At 46.2% G+C, this 17,561-nt stretch overlaps 1 protein-coding gene across 1 annotated transcript in view; it reads left to right on the top strand.

Moving 5' to 3' along the window:
• Positions 1 to 17,561, top strand: part of STK10 (serine/threonine kinase 10) — a 149,545-nt gene that overhangs the window by 119,522 nt on the left and 12,462 nt on the right. Inside the window, exons 13-16 of the mRNA XM_050793159.1 lie at positions 7,683 to 7,775; positions 11,364 to 11,493; positions 15,553 to 15,677; positions 17,064 to 17,252. Of these exons, the coding sequence (XP_050649116.1) occupies positions 7,683 to 7,775; positions 11,364 to 11,493; positions 15,553 to 15,677; positions 17,064 to 17,252 (537 nt within the window). The remainder of the gene's footprint in view (positions 1 to 7,682; positions 7,776 to 11,363; positions 11,494 to 15,552; positions 15,678 to 17,063; positions 17,253 to 17,561) is intronic.

Consider the following 17,561-nt stretch of genomic DNA (forward strand, 5'->3'; position numbering starts at 1 on the left):
TTTTTAAAGTCTCCTATTCCTAGTATGCTAATCGATTTTATTATAAATAGGTGTTGAATTTTATCAAATGGGCTTCATGCATCAATTGATATAATCATATGGTTTTTCTTCTGTTAGTCTGTTGATACAAATTATATTGCTTGATTTTAAAATATTGCATCAGCTTTGCCTTTTTGGGGTAAGAACCACTTGGTTATTGTATATTTTCCTTTTTCTATATTACTGGACTCAATTTGCTGACATTTTGGTGAGGATTTTGGGGTCTGTGGTCATAAGGGATGTTGATCTGGTTTCGTTGACAGCTGTTGTGATACCTCGATTCTTGTCTTCTTGGCTTTAAGGAATTTAAACATGAGACACACAGCAAAGGAGCTGCAGCATAGAGTCGTTTATTGCAAAATAAAACTAGTATTTTGAAAGTTAGGTATGGAATAGACAGTACACCCTGAGAGAGAGAATTCAGAGTGGGCTGCTAGTAAGGATGAGACAGCAAAGACTGGTACTAGGGAGACTCTTTTAATGGGAGTCTTACATGATGACTCATAAGTAGGTGGGAAGAGGTGCTGCCAGGAAGCATGTTCTGTGTGGTCCTCTGGGTGCGCATGTGCAGTAGCTGTACCTACTTGTTCGTATGTCACTGTCTCATTAGCATCTTAAATCTCTACCCGGGGTGTGTTTTTTACTATTAATAATGAACAAAGAGTCAGTCTGAGGACAGGTAAAATCAAAATGTGCATGCTCTCTACAGGGAAAATTCCCTACTGAAGATAGCTGTGCTTGAATGAGCTCAATTACAATGAGAATGCTGAGGCTTATGGTGTTGACTGTATGGTCCCCATAGTTGCTATGTCCAGAGAACCTGGTCATTTTTTTTGACTACCTATCCTGCCTCAGTTTTAGTTACCTATTTCTTCTTTTTAATTTTTTTTTATTTTTTAACTTTTCCTTGTTACATGTATGGCCTTCCAATACCTATTTCTTTTTTCTTTTATTTTTTTGAGAGAGTCTCACTCTGTCGCCCAGGCTGGAGTGCAGTGGTAAAATCTCAGTTCACTACAACCTCTGCCTCCCAGGTTCAAGCGATTCTCCTGCCTCAGCCTCCTGAGTAGCTGGGATTACAGGTGCGTGCCACCATGCCCGGCTAATTTTTTTGTATTTTTAGTAGACACGGGCTCTCACCATGTTAGCCAGGATGGTCTTAAACTCCTGACCTCAGGCGATCCACCCGCCTCAGCTTCCCAAAGTGCTGGGATACGGGCATGAGCCACCGCGCCTGGCCTGTTTCTTCTTAAGTAAGCTTTAGTAGCTTCTGTCTTTCAAGGAATTTGTAGATTTCATTTTAATGCTCAAATTTATTGGCATTAAATATTTCCTGACTATCCTTTGAATGCCTGTAGCATCTGTAGTGATGTTCTTTCTTTCATCCCTCATACTGGTATTTTGTATTGTCATCTTCTTCTCCTCCTCCTTTTCCTCTCCTCCTCTTTCCCTGTCAGTCTAATTGTTTATTAATTTTTTTGACCTTTTCAAAGAACCAACTTTTGGTTTCATTGATTTTTCTTTTCAATGTTATTGATTTCTGCTGTTATATTAGGCTTGGGTTTAAATTGCTCTTCTTTTTATGGTTTCTTAATGTAGAAGCTCATTTAGAACATTGATTTGAGACTATTCTTTAAGCACTTAATGCCATAAATTTCACTTAATGCTATAAATGGGGCAGTGTTTTAACTTCATTCCACAAATCTTTATATGTTGTATTTTCATTTTTATTCAATACCAATTACTTTTTAATTTCCTTTGCAACTTCCTCTTTGACCCAGGTTATTTAAAAGCTTGTTGTTTAATTTTAAAATGTTTTGGGGCTCTCATATCTTTCTCTTATTTTTTACTTTGATTTCATTATGATCAAATCAAATAACATATATATATTACATATATATATTATTATTTTTTTTTTGAGATGGAATTTTGCTTTTGTTGCCCAGACTGGAGTACAATGGCATGATCTTGGCTCACTGCAACCTCTGCCTCCTGGGTTCAAGTGATTCTCCTGCCTCAGCCCCCCAAGTAGCTGGGATTACAGGCACATGCCACAACACCCAGCTAATTTTTGTATTTTTAGTAGAGTCGGGGTTTCACCATGTTGACCAGGCTGGTCTTGAACTCTTGACCCCAGGTGATCCACATGCCTCAGCCTCCCAAAGTACTGGGATTACAGGCGTGAGCCACCACGCCCGGCCCATATATTTTTTAAGATTTCAATTTTTAAAAATGTATTATGGCTTGTTTTATGGTCTGGGATGTGGTCTGTGTTACTGAGTGTTCCATGTGCACTTGAAAAGGATGTGTATTCTGCTGCTGTTGAGTGGAGTATTCTATAAACGTCAAGGAGGTCAAGTTAATTGATAGTATTGTTCAGGTTTTCTGTATTCTTACTGATTTTCTGACTACTTGTTCTACTGGCTACCAAGAAAGGAATGTTAACATCTCCAACTGTAATTGTGGATTTGTCTATTTCTCATTCAGTTCTGTCAGCTTTTGTTTCACACTTTTGAAATTATTTTGTTATTTTAAATAGTCACATTTTCTTTTCTTTATTTATTTGTTTATGTTTTTTGCAGTGGAAGTCTCACTGTGTTGCCCAGACTGCCCTCAAACCCCTGGGCTCAAGTGATCCTCCTCAGCCTCCTAGACTTTAGCTAAGCCTAAAATAGTCATACTTTCTTAGTGAACTGACTCTTCCTTTTATGATTATATAATGCCCATCATTATTCCTGATAATATATTCCTTGTTCTGAAGTCTGCCTTGTCTAATCAATAGCCAATCCTACTTTCTTTTGATAAGTATTTGCATACAGTATCTTTTCCTGTCCTTTCAATTTAACCTATCTAAATATTTATATTTAACATGCATTTCTTGTTGACAGCATATAGTTGTGCTTTCATTTTTTTTAATCCCATCTGAAAATCTTTGTTTTTTAATAGACGTGTTTATGCCATTTATATTTAATTAAATTATTACCTGTTTTGTCTCCTTTGGTTTTTGTTCCTCTCTTCCCCGTTTTCCTACCTCCTTTTGGAGTATTTGAATATTTTTAACTTCACGAATTAGTTTATCTTTGTGTGTGTGTTTGTGTGTGTGTGTGTGTTTAATGGTTGCTCTGGGGCGTTATAATATACATACCTATCTCAGCATCTATTTAGAGTTGATATTGTAATTCTTTAAGTAAAATGTACCTTTACAAGCATGTAAATTTCTTGATACTTTCTCAGTTTTGTTATAATTGTCACATTTTTGGCCTTTTTTTTTTTTTTTTTTTTTTTTTTTTTTGAGACCGAGTCTTGCTGTGTCACCCAGGCTGGAGTGTAATGATATGATCTCTGCTCACTGCAACCTCTGCCTCCTGGGTTCAAGCACTTCTCATACCTAGAGACAGGGTTTCACCATGTTGGCCAGGCTGGTCTTGCCTGGCCTCAAGCAATCTGGCCACCTCAGCCTCCCAAAGTGCTGGCATTACAGGCTTGAGCCACCACACCTGGCCTATCACGGATAATGTATTACATCTACATATATTAAAAACCATACCAGACAATGTGACAACTTTTGCTTTAAATGGTCATTGAGATTTTAAAGATCTTAAGGGGAAAATTGTTCACTGTGTTTATCCAGATATTTACCATTTCTGTCACTCTTTCTTTTTTACTGAAGATACAAGTTTTCTCCTCAGCTCACTTCTTTTTAACCTGAAGAACTTCCAATGTAGCCTTTCTTCCCGACCACAAAGTTTCCTACTTTCCTTCATCTGAAAATGTCTTTATTTTGCTTTCATTTCTGAAGGATAGTTCCATTAGACATACCTATTCTTCCTGTTCTTTTATTTTGGTACTTTTTTTTTTGAGATGGAGTCTTGCTCTGTCACCCAGGCTGGAGTGCAGTGGTGTGATCTCAGCTCAGTGCAACTTGTGCCTACCGGGTTCAAGCAGTTCTCTGCCTCAGCCTCCTGAGTAGCTGGGATTACCGGCGCCCATCACCACGCCTGGCTAATTTTTAAAATATTTTTACTAGATACGGGGTTTCACCATCTTGGCCAGTCTGGCCTTGAATTCCTGACCTTGTGATCCACCCGCCTCAGCCTCCCAAAGTGCTGGGATTACAAGCATAAGCCACTGTGCCCGGCCCTTCTTTCAGCACTTTAAGGATGATACTCCAGTGGCTTTTGGCCTCCCTGGTGTCTGTTGGGAAATCCATGGTCACTGGAGTCATGATTTTCCTGTGTTAAAATGTCACATTTCTCTTAAATACTCTCCTGAATTTTTTTAGTTTGGTTTTCAAGTTTTATTATGATATATATGAGGGTGGTTTTCTTTTAATTTAACCTGTTTGGGTTTCATTGAGCTTTTGATAATTTTCCCATAAGTCCCTGAAACCTTCATCTTTTTCATCTTTCTTCCTCTCTGTCATTCAGATTATATACTCTTTATTAATTAGTCTTCAAATTAATGACCCTCCTCTGTGATCACCATTCTGCTATTGTTTTATTTTAATCTCAGACATTCTATTGTTTAGTTTTAAATTTTTCAATTTTTAAAAAACAGTTTTTCTGGCTGGGCATGGTGGCTCACGCCTGTAATCCCAGCACTTTGGGAGGCCAAGGCAGGTGGATCACTTCAGGTCAGGAGTTCAAGACCAGCCTGGCCAACATGGTGAAACCCCGTCTCTACTAAAAATACAAAAATTAGCCAGGCACCCAAATAACTGGGTACCTGTAATCCCAGTTATTCTGGAGGCTGAGACAGGAGAATCACTTGAGCCCAGGAGGTGGAGGTTGCAGTGAGCGGAGATTGCACCATTGCACTCTAGGCTGGGCAACAGAGCAAGACCCTGTCTCAAAAAAAAAAAAAAAAGTTTTTCTGTGCTGTGAACTTTCATCTTTCCATATTTGAAATATTAAAGGGCTTTAGCTCATGGAGTATAGTTATAGTAGCTGCTTTGAAGTTTCTTTGTGTCAACATCTGTATCATCCCAGAGCTGATATCCACTGATTGTCTTTTTCTTTGAAAACTGGTTCTATTTCCTGGTTCTTTGTATGCAGAGTAATTTTTTATTGTTTCCTTGACATTTTATTTATTTATTTATTTATTTATTTAGTGACAGGGTCTTGCTTCTTGCTCTGTTGCCCAGGCTGGAGTGCAGTGGTGCAGTCACAGCCCACTGCAGCCTCAAGCTCCTGGGCTAAAGTGATCCTCCCACTTCAGCCTCCTGAGTAGCTGAGACTACAGGTGCACTGGCACCACACCCAGCTAGTTTTTTGTATTAATATTTTCTGTAGAGATGGGGTTTTGCCATGTTTCCCAGGTTGGTCTCGAATTCCTGAGCTCAGGTGATCCACGCAGTCTCCCAAAGTGCTGGGATTACAGGCGTGAGCCACCGTGCCTGCCTATCCTTGATATTTTAGTGTTATGGTCTGTAGACTGTGGGTCTGTATTATAATCTTTTGGAGAATGTAGATGTTTTTTGTTTAACAGGAAACCCTGTAGACCACAGGTTCTGTCTGATCTTCTGTGGGTAGTGGTTTCAGTCTTAGTTAGGTCTTTTCTTCTTTGGTTTTTTGCTATACTGCTTGGCACCTGTCTGACTCATGCTTAGCTCAGGGGTGAATCTCTGTGTTTACACACAGAATTAGGAATTTCCCTTTTCCTGTGCTCTTCTCTTTTTTTTTGAGACGGAGTCTCGCTCTGTCATTCAGGCTGGAGTTCAGTGGTGCGATCTCGGCTCACTGCAGACTCCACCTCCTCAGTTCAAGTGATTCTCATGCCTCCTTCTCGAGGAGCTGAGATTACAGGCATGTGCCACCACGCCCAGCTAATTTTTATATTTTTAGTAGAGATGGGGTTTCACCATGTTGCCCAAGCTGGTCTTGAACTCCTGACCTCAAGTGATCCACCTTCCTTGGCCTCCCAAAGTGCTGGGAATACAGGTGTGAGCCACTACGCCTGGCCTTCTGTGCCTTTCTCTTTGGGATTCATCTCATACTCACTGGACTCCGCAGGCCTCTTTTCCTGGTTCTCTGGCCAGAAATACAAGGTTTCTTATGGAGTTTTAGCCAGCTTTTCTACTGCACCACTGGGCAGGTCTGGGATTGGTGCAAACCCAGGAGAGCAAAAGGATGGAAAAAAAAAAATAGGAAACTTATCCCCTCTACCAGTCTTGTCTGCAAATTTGGACTCCCCTTCATGTCACCTGCTTTTGTTTGGTTTTCAGAGTCCTCAAGTAGTTACTTTCATATTTGATGCAGTGTTTTCACTGTAATTATTAGGAGATACAGCCTGTCTTGGCTTACCTCACCATGCCAGAACTCCCCAGAATGTTCTTTTTTTGCTCACAGGCAGGCCTTTCCCCCCATCAGATGCTCCTAAGAGCCCTCTGTCAGTGCAGGTTTTGGGTTATTAGGCACCGGTAAAGGTGTGGGTTTCTTGGGAAGGAAATGTCTGAGGAAGTCCGGGGTCCTTAGAGAGAAGTGTCATGGATCTCTTCTCCCTCCTGTCACAAAAGACAGAAACCCGATCCCAGCCGGCTGAAGGACGAAAGAATGCTTGCTGGCGTCTGGCCAGGAGGGCAGGAGTGTTGGCGGGAATTCTTCTTTCTCCTCTCTTGGCATTGCTTCCCTGCGTCGAGTTCATCTCAGGCAGTCCCCTCCAGGGCTGACAAGGTGACGCACCTTGGCCTTCATCCCCCCAGTTTAACAACCCCAGGGGACAGCAGGTAGCTTTCCTTCAGTCGTTCCAGCAACGTCCCAAAGTTCGCACTGGACCAGTGAGGGTCACGTGCTTCTCTCTGAATCAGTTCCTGAGGCTAAGGGCATGGAATGTGCTGCTTGGCCAGCCTGGATCAGATGCTCAGCCCAGGGCCAGTGGGGGTAGGGGTGTCAGTTCACCTGGACCTCAGGGACTGACAAGGGGGATACTAAAGTATGCATTCTCGGCCGGGCGCAGTGGCACACGCCTGTAATCCCTGCGCTTTGGGAGGCCAAGGCAGGCAGATCACTTGAGGTCAGGAGTTTGAGACCAGCCTGGCCAACATGGTGAAACTCCATCTCTACTATAAATACAAAAATTAGCCGGGTGTGGTGTCGCACACTTGTAATCCCAGCTACTTGGGAGGCTGAGGCGGGAGAATTGCTTGATTCCATCTCAAAAAAACAAAAGATGTGCATTCTCAGCCAGGCTAATATTACTGCAAAGGAAGCCAAATACCTGAGATGTGACAATGGTTTATCAGATCGACAGTATTGTCTGTTGGACTAATTTCATGGGGGGAGAGGGATTAGGAAAAAATGTCTAAAAGAACTTCTGTGGGGACTGTCATTTTTTAAAAAGGTGGAGAAACACTGCCCTGCAGGAAGCTGGGCGCTGTTCCCAGAAGAGGAGGGAGGATACCACGCAGCTGGAAACTGCACCTGCCCACTCTAGGGGAGTTGGAAGCTGAAACCAGCAGCAGGCAGGAGTAGGCCAGTGGGAGGCACCTGCTCAGAGGGGTTTGGTGGGAGCCGCACAGGGTGCTGGCCCTTGCAACGCTGAGCCTCTTCCTCAATCTCTGGCCCAGGAGTTCTGGGTTGAAGAATATACTGCAGGAAGCATGGAGAGGACCCTGGCCCAGCCCCGCTCTGCTGTCTCTGTTGCAGGTGAAGAACGAGGTGGAGAAGCTCCCCCGACAGCAGCGGAAGGAGAGCATGAAGCAAAAGATGGAGGAGCATACGCAGAAAAAGCAGCTTCTTGTGAGTCCCTGGCCTCAGCTGGGGGTGCAGGGACTGGTGTGAGACCTGGAATGGTGACCAGGCCTCCTCTCTGCCTTTGCCCAGTCACTGCCCCTCAAATGCCCTGTTCTGAATACCTAAATCTAGCCTCATCCTTCATGGCCCCATTATCCCCTCTTCCATGCAGCCTTCCTTGATTGCCTCGCCTCCAGCTGGAAGTGAGCTCTTCCATCTCTGGATACCCCAACACTTTACATTGACCATCCTCCCAAACCCTTAGCACCTCCTACCTTGTTCTAGGGTTATTTGTAAGTCACATCTCCTTGACCAATCCAGTATATTCCCCTGCCCTCTTGGCATCTTTTAAGTCTAAAGGACATCAAACTCATGATATCCCAGACCTGGTCGTGTCATGCTCTGAAGGGTGCCATTTTCCTTCCTTTCTGGCCCATCATTCCTGTCCCCTCCTTTCCCTCCAGTCCTTCATCACCTCCTGAAGCATGGTATGTATATTTCTTATCTCCTGTCTCTGGATCTATCAACTTGTCACCATCTCCATGACCCCCCAGCCACTGTCCAGTGGCCTCCCAGCGAGGCTTCCTGTTGCTGTTTTTCCCCTGCAGTTTCTTCTCTCCTGCCTGCAGGTGTGAGCAGTTTGAATTCCAAGTCTGATAACAGCACCCTTTCCCCCACAGCCCTGTGCCTTAAAAGCCTTCAGTGGCTCCCGCATTGTCCCTAAGATAAGCGCTGCCTCTTTGCTGTGCCCTGGCTGGCCTCCCCAGCCTTCTTTTCATCCCGTGCCGGAATGCTCCCATTTTCCCCACGAGGGGGTCTTTGTGTGCTCTGCTTCTTCAGCCTCCAAAGCAGAGAATCTTTGAGTCCACATTTACAAATGCTTTCTGTATTACCTGGTTCAGCGTTCATAGCTTACCATGGTAGGAGCTGTTCATTTTCCCATTCACAGAAGAGGAAACAAAGACTGAGAGAGGTGACATTGCTAAGTTCACAGTCGGGGAGGGGGTCGAGGCCTCAAGCTTGTGTTCTCTCTGGAACGCCCCATGAGCTGTCCCGTTACAGCGCGGTTAGGAAGAGACTGCGGACTGGTGAGGCGGGGCACACAGGCCCTCGTCCACGCAGAGGGACAGTAGATGGTGTGGCCTGGAGGAGGCAGTTGCATGGAGAGCTTTGAAGATACGCACATCCTTTGGCTTGGATTTTCTGCTTCTAGAAATCCTGAGGGAATCTAAAAATCCTGAAGGAGTTATCACAGAGGTTCACAAACACTTAACTACCAGAATATGAAGTAGCACTACTTTAAAAATACATAACACCTGGAAACACCGTGTTGTTTATTGGATAAATAACATCCAAAGCATGAAATTTTTCAGCCATTGAAACACATATGATAGAAGATCACATTATTTATTTATTTGACATGGAGTTTCAAAAGTGGGAGTTTCATCAACAGTGTTTTTGTTTTTTTTGTTTTTGTTTTTTTTTTGAGATGGAGTCTCACTCTGTTGCCCAGGCTGGAGTGTGGTGGCACAATCTCAGCTCACTGCAACCTCCGCCTCCAGGGTTCAAGCAATTCTCCTGCCTCAGCCTCCCAAGTAGCTGGGACTACAGGTGTATGCCACCACACCTGGCTAATTTTTGTATTTTTAGTAGAGACAGGGTTTCACCATGTTGGCCAGGCTAGTCTGGAACTCCTGACCTCAGGTGATCCGCCTGCCTCAGCCTCCCGGCGTGCTGGGATTACAGGCGTGAGCCACTGCGCCTGGCCAGAAGATCACATTATAACATGGAAAGATTTTTTAAAATAATTGTTTAAAATTGTGGTAAAATAGTCATAACATAAAATTTACCATCTTTCCCATTATTAAGTGTACAACATAGTGGTGTTAAGCACGTTCTCACTGTGCGGCCATCACCACCAACCATCTATCCCCACAACTCTCTCATCTTGTAAAACTGAAACTCTGCACCCATCAAACCGTAACTCTCCGTTTCTTCCCCTCCAACCCTTGCTAACTTTATTCTGCTTTCGCTATGAATTTGACTATTCTAGGTACTTCATATAAGTGGAATCATAGAATATTTGTCGTTTTGTGATTGGCTTATTTCACTTAGTGTAATGTCCTCAAGGTTCATCCATGTTGTTGCATGTGTCAGAATTTCTTTCCTTTTTAAGGCTGAATAATATTCCGTTGTATGGATATAACACATGATGTTTATCCATTTATCTGTGGACGGACACGTCGGCTGTTTTCATCCCTTGACTATTGTGAATAATGCTGCTGTGAACTTAGGTGCTCACATAATCTGTTTGAGCCCTTTTTAATAATTTTTGTAACACAACAATAACAATAGCTATAGATACACTTGTATAGACATACCACAGTTGCCAACTCTGGGTGATAGGATAGGTGGAGAGTTTTACTAATTCTGTGGTTTCTAAATTTTTTTATTTTAATTTTTTTCTCTTTATTATGGAAAATTAAAAACATAGGAAGAGGGAGGCCAAGGTGGGCAGATCACTTGAGGCCAGGAATTCAAGACCAGCCTGGCCAACATGGTGAAACCCCATCTCTACTAAAAATACAAAAGTTAGCCGGACGTGGTAGTGCGCACCTGTAGTCCCAGCTACTCAGGAAGCTGAGATGGGAGAATCACTTGAACCTGGGAGGCCAATGTTGCAGTGAGCCGAGATCATGCCATTGCACTCCAGCCTGGGTGACAGAGCGAGACTCTGTCTCTCAAAAAATAAATAAATAAATAAATATAAGAAAGAAAAGAAAAGAAACATAGGAATAGGTATAATGGCATAATGAACCACCATATGCCTATCACCTAATCTCAGTAATGTCACCTCATGCCCACTCATTCACTTCCTGACCCCAAGGTATTATTTTTAATCAAATCCCAGACATCATATTATTTTACCTGTCAAACATCAGAGAAATAACTACCATACCATAAACACACCCAGCAAATTCAACCATAATTGCTGAACAACATAATATTGTCAGTATTCCCATTTACAATTGTTTCATGAATGTCATCCTTAAAAAAAAAAAAAAAAAAAAAAAAAATTGGCCAGGCACAGTGGCTCAGCCTGTAATCCCAGCACTTTGGGAGGCTGAGGCGGGCAGATCATGAGGTCAGGAGTTCGAGACCAGTCTGGCGAACATGGTGAAACCCTGTCTCTACTAAAAATACAAAAATTAGCCAGGTGTGGTGGTGCATGCCTGTAATCCCAGCTACTCAGGAGGCTGAGGCAGGAGAATTGCTTGAACCTGGGAGGCGGAGATTGCAGTGAGCCGAGATTGTGCCACCGCACTCCAGCCCTGGTGATAGACTGAGACTCCATCTCAAAAAAAAAAAAAAAAAAAAAAAAAATTGTTCTTTGATCCAGGATCCAGATGAAGCCCACGTGTTGAAATTGGTTGATGTGTCTCTAAGTCTCTCTTAAATTTCCCCTCCACCAGTTTCTTTTCTGTTTCTGAATTTTCTTCTCTGATCACGCAGGCTTTTCTTCCATAATAGGAAGAGACATTGAGGTGCCCAAGCCAGCTCTGGATAAAGGCCTGTCCTCCTCTCTCCCCACAGGACCGGGACTTTGTAGCCAAGCAGAAGGAGGACCTGGAGCTGGCCATGAAGAGGCTCACCACCGACAACAGGCGGGAGATCTGTGGCAAGGAGCGCGAGTGCCTCATGAAGAAGCAGGAGCTGCTTCGAGGTGGGGGCGTGCGAGTGGCAGCGCTGTCTTGGCCCAGAGTCGCTGTGGACATCCCAGCCCTGGGAAGTGGGGTGGGCAAGAAAAACCTCCCAGGCCTTCTCCATCCCCACAACTAAACATCATCCTTCATGGTGAAACCTGGGGAAAACCCCCAGTGAAGTAAGGAACGAGGCAAGGATACCAGTTGTCACCAAGACTATTTGACATTATTCCAGAAGTCAAGAGGAGAAAGGAACAGGCATAGAGTAGGTTAATCAGTGAGCTGGGTTTACGGGAGGTGGAGACAGCTTGGCAGGGACTGAGCAACCAGTCTGCCAGGCCACGTGCCAGTCCATTTTTCCACCTTTATCTCACCGAATCCTCACCTAACACTGTGGGGCAGGGCCTGGGTTATCCCCATTTCTGTAGATGAGGAAACTGAGGCCTGGAGAGTTACTATTCTTTGGCCAAGTATCTTAGTTCATTCAGCTGCTCTAACAAAATACCACTGACTGGGTGGCTTATCAACAACAGACGTTCGTTTCTCACACTTCTGGAGGCTGGGAAATCCGCAGTCAAGGTGCCAGCACATATGTGGTCTGGGGCGGGCTTACTCTGTGCTTCATAGGTGGCACCTCCTCGCTGTCTCCTCACACAGCGGAGGGAGATGGGCTCTGGGGTCCCTGGCTCCTCACTGTATCCTCACACGGCGGAGGGGGACGGGCTCTGGGGTCCCTGGTTTCTCGCTGTATCCTCACAGGGCGGAGGGAGACTGGCTCTGGGGTCTCTGGTTTCTCGCTGTATCCTCACACGGCGGAGCGGAGGGAGACCGGTTCTGGGGTCTCTGGGTTTTTGGGGTTTTGTAGTGTTTTGGTTTTTTTGTTTTGTTTTGTTTTGAGACAGGGTCTTGCTCTGTGGCCAAGGCTGGAGTGCAGTGGCACAGTCATGGCTCACTGTGACCTCTGCCTCTGAGGCTCAAGCAGTCCTCCCACCTCAGCCTCCCAGGTAGCTGGGACTACAGGCATGTGCTACCACACTTGGCTAATTTTTGTGTTTTTTGTATAAATGGGGTCTTCTATGTTGTCCAGGCTGGTCTCAAAGTCCTGGGCTCAAGTGATCTGCCTGCCTCGGCCTCCCAAAGTGCTGGGATTACAGGCATAAGCCAACGTGCCCGGCCTGGGGTCTCTTTTATTAATAAAAAGGCACTAATTCCATTCACGAGGGCTCCACCCTCGTGACCTAATCACCTCCCAAAAGGCCCCACCTCCTAATACCCTCACCTCAGAGGTTAAGATTTCAACATATACATTTGGAGGGGACGGAAACGTTCAGATCGTAGCACTGAGGTTGCACAGTTAATGGGTGATAGAGCTGGGCCTTGGATGACAATATCAGGAAGCTGGGCATTTCAGGGCTGATTGAGAAAAAAATAAATGACCACAAGATGGCAGTAGCATACAAGCAGCTTTGCTTGGGGGGCATTTTGACAGGTTTACACGCTGAGGGGGTGGGTCCCTTACAGAATGAGGCCTTCTAGAGATGACAGTGCGGGCCACCATCCAGCAGGGGAAGAAGGCAAAGGAACTCTTGGGCAAGAAGGGGACCTGAGAGGGGGCTCACATGTCTAGATGATGTCGTCCAGCGTGGGGAGCTCAGATGGGGCATCTCTAGATCAGAAAACTGCGAAGGGCAGCGGTGGCTTGGGGTCTTTCTGGAGCCCTTGGGTCTCTTTTCTCTATGGCTAGCAGATGTTAGGTGCAGTTTCTTTTTTTTTTTTTTTTTTTTTTTGAGACGGAGTCTCGGTCTGTCGCCCAGGCTGGAGTGCAGTGGCGCAATCTCGGCTCACTGCAAGCTCCGCCTCCCGGGTTCACGCCATTCTCCTGCCTCAGCCTCCCGAGTAGCTGGGACTACAGGCGCCCGCCACCGCGCCCGGCTAATTTTTTCTATTTTTTAGTAGAGACGGGGTTTCACCATGGTCTCGATCTCCTGACCTTGTGATCCACCCGCCTCGGCCTCCCAAAGTGCTGGGATTACAGGCGTGAGCCACCGTGCCCGGCAGGTGCAGTTTCATGCGATATGCAAAGTAGGCAGGCTCCAAATGGCTAAATATCTGCTTGGTTTGAACTTTTTTTTTTTTTTTTGGAGATGGAGTCTCACTGTGTCATCCAGGCTGGAGTGCAGTGGCACAATCTTGGCTCACTGCAACCTCCACCTCCCAGGTTCAAGCAGTTCTTCTGTCTCAGCCTCCTTCATAGCTGGGATGATTACAGGTTTGCGCCACCACATCCAGCTAATTTTTTATATTTTTAGTAGAGATGGGGTTTCACCATGTTGGCTGGTCTTGAACTCCTGACCTCAAGTAATCCACCCGCCTTGGCTTCCCAAAGTGCTGGGATTACAGGTGTGAGTCACCGCGCCATTCTCCTGCCTCAGCCTCCCGAGTAGCTGGGACTACAGGCACCCGCCACCATGCCCAGCTAACTTTTTTATATATTTTTAGTAGAGATGGGGTTTCACCATGTTAGCCAGGATGGTCTCGATCTCCTGACCTCGTGATCTGCCTGTCTCGGCTTCCCAAAGTGCTAGGATTATAGGCGTGAGCCACCGTGCCCGGCCCTGTTTGAGCTTTTTTCTGTAGCTATATACCTGGGTTTTGTTTTTGTTTTTGTGTTTTGAGACCAAGTCTCACTCTGTCACCCAGGCTGGAGTGCAGTGGCACAATACTGGCTCACTGCAGCCTCTGCCTCCCCTGTTCAAGCGCTTCTCATGCCTTAGGCTTCTGAGTAGCTGTGATTACAGGTGCACGCCACCACACCCAGCTAATTTTTGTATTTTTAGTAGAGACAGGGTTTCGCCATTTTGCCCAGGCTGGTCTCAAGTTCCTGGGCTCAAGCAATCTACCCACCTCAGCCTCCCAAAATGCTGGGTCTATAGGCGTGAGCCACTGTGCCTGGCCGTACATACTATGTTTTAGAAATAACAGAGGATGGTTATACATTTGAATTTGGTGCCTGTGGACTTTTGGTGGTCCGGGCCTGCTGTGAGGAAGTAAACAACATGAGGCCATATCCCAGGGCCATTTTTGGCTCGCTTATAAAACAGGCCTCCTCCAGGCCTTTGATGACCAGTGCAGTTAAGCAACATAAACCTCTTATTAATTGGTGTGGATCAGCAAAACGGGCTTCTTGAGTTTTCAATATTCTGAATAGAGCACAGTTGTTTTGAGAAAAGCCCTCACTTCCTTTTCCTATCCCGTGATGTTGGTAAGAACCGCCCTATTTACGGAACTGTGGTTCTGATTTTGGGGTGGAAGCCGGAATCACTATTCTGATATACCAAAAGCAGATACCATTTTGCACGGAACGGGAATGCAGTGAAATAAACAACATTCGCACTGAGCCAAGCATAATCTCCTGTCTCGAAGGGCATGAGATTCTCCCTTTGACTCCAGGTCCTCACCCGGGTGCTGTGCACAAGGGTGGATTAATAGACCTCCAGTGATAAGATGCCAGATGCCATTGTCTGCATAATGCATGCATGGGACATGCAGGGGACAAGAGGATCTCACCCATTTTTTCAAAGGAGGAAATAGTGACAGGAGGCCATTCTGTCTTCTTCATGGGGTCTGCATCTGAGCCCTTCCCACGTGCGCATCAGGAAAGTAGAGATGCAGTGTGGACTGCACTTCAAAGTGTCTCCCAAGGATGTCCCCTCCCTCCATAGTATAGCTGTGTCCATCTGGCAGAGATGGCAGCTGATGCCTGGAGAACCTCTCCATTCCTAATCCCACCGATGGAGCTGGGTTCCAGCCTGTATCTGCAGTTTCTCTGGCTCCTGACTTTGAGCACTTCGTGCTCTACCATGCTGCTGGGAGCTATCATTCCTTAGGTTTAAAGGAAGTTTCTAGGCCTCAGCTCAGGTCAGCCAACATGGTCTAATGAGGTAGCACATGTGGCAATTCCTGAGCCTAGCAGGTCGGTGATCTCCAGCATGAGGAGGCCAGGCAGAGGAGCGGGGCAGAGGGCCTGTCAGGTCTCTGGATGTCAGCACCTCACCAGGTGTGTGGCATGTCCTCCGCAGACCGGGAAGCGGCCCTGTGGGAGATGGAGGAGCACCAGCTGCAGGAGAGGCACCAGCTGGTGAAGCAGCAGCTCAAAGACCAGTACTTCCTCCAGCGGCATGAGCTGCTGCGCAAGCATGAGAAGGTGAGGCTGCCGGTGGCGTGGGGCTCGGGTCTGCTGCCGGGCCGACCTGGGAGAACCGTGAGGCTGGATGTGGTGGGGCACGTCTTGGGTGCACACTTTGGATGACAAGTGCCCCCAAGAGGACCCAGGGCTGGCTGCAGTGAGGCCCCAAGAGGTTCTCCAGGGGTGTCCTGCTTCAGCTCAAGGGACCAGGAATAGGGCAAACCATGCAGGGAAGCCGATGGCCCAAGCAGCTCCCTCACTGACTCTGTTACTTGCTGTGTGTGTCTTTTTTTTTTTTCTTCTTTTTTGAGATGGAGTCTTGCTCTGTTGCTCAGGCTGGAGTGCAGTGGCGCCATCTAGACTCACTGCAACCTCCTCCTCCAGGGTTCAAGTGATTCTCCTGCCTCAGCTTCCCAGGTAGCTGGGATTACAGGTGCTTACCACCATGCCCAGCTAATTTTTGTATTTTTTTTTAGTAGAGTTGGGCTTTCACTTTGTTGGCCAGGCTGGTCTCAAACCCCTGACCTCAAGTGATCTGCCCGCCTCGGCCTCCCACAGTGTCGGGATTACAGGCGTGAGCCACCACACCCACCCGGTGTGTCTTTCTTTTACTCTTTCTTTTCCCTCTTGTCCTCCCTTTCCATTTTCTCTGTTTCTCTCTTTCTTGTGCATTCCTTCAGAATACTTTTAGGTCTCCAGTTAAACACCACCTCTGCCGGGAAGCCTTCCCTGAACTCCCCAGAGCTGGTGAAGGCCCCTGATCTGTGTGGCCAAAGCACCCTCTCCTGCAGGAATTGTCTGTCTCAGTTCAGCCTTCATAGTGGGACAGTGACAGACAAACCAAGGTCTGGATGCAGTGGATGCACAGCAGCTGTGTATAATTCCAGTTTCTTATCTAAATGCAGTGATGGAAGTCAGTATAGGGCCATGGGAGTTCAGAATAAGGCTACCCAACCAGGTGAAGAAATCAGGGAAGGCTTCTTGGAGGAGGTGATACCCATGCTGAGCTTTGAAATACAAATAGGTGTTAGGGGAAGGAAAAAATTCAGATGTATCAGGGTTTTTTAAAATATAAATTCACATCTGCCATCACTAGTGAGAAACCATCCCCTTTCGTGTACATTTTGCTTTGAGATATTAGCTAATGATGGCATGCCATCATTGATTAGATGAAAAGACATTTAGAAGGTAAGAATCCAAGATATTATTAACAAGAATTTTTAAAGTGAGAACAAAAAAAATATTATTAGCGTAGAAGCAAAATAACAGAAGCCTTGCTCTGTTGAACATCGTGGGCCACGTTGGTCCTGGGCCCCTAAGTGGAGTGTGGGGAGCTTTAGCCTGTGTTCACACTCCAAGTCCGGAGTGCAGCTGACCCCAGCCCCCCTGGATATTCCTCTCCAGGAGCGGGAGCAGATGCAGCGCTACAACCAGCGCATGATAGAGCAGCTGAAGGTGCGGCAGCAGCAGGAAAAGGCGCGGCTGCCCAAGATCCAGAGGAGTGAGGGCAAGACGCGCATGGCCATGTACAAGAAGAGCCTCCACATCAACGGCGGGGGCAGCGCAGCCGAGCAGCGCGAGAAGATCAAGCAGGTGGGGGCCGGGCCTGCGGGGTCTGCCAGTGTGCTGGAGTGCAGGCAGGGCCAGGTTTGGTGGGGCCTGGGCCTTACACGATTTTGGAGAATATGAAACAAGATGCAGGCTGGCTCACATCTGTAAACCCAACACTTTGAGAGGCCGAGGTGAGTGGGTCACTTGAGCCCAGGTGTTTGAGACCAGCCCGGGCAACATAGCAAAACCCCATCTCTACAAATAATAATAATAATAATAATAATAATAATATTAGCCAGGTGTGTTGGCTACTTGGAAGGCCGAGATGGGAGAATCGCTTGAGCCTGGGAG

This window comes from Macaca thibetana, chromosome 6 (assembly GCF_024542745.1).
Source record: "Macaca thibetana thibetana isolate TM-01 chromosome 6, ASM2454274v1, whole genome shotgun sequence".
Taxonomy (NCBI): Eukaryota; Metazoa; Chordata; class Mammalia; order Primates; family Cercopithecidae; genus Macaca; species Macaca thibetana.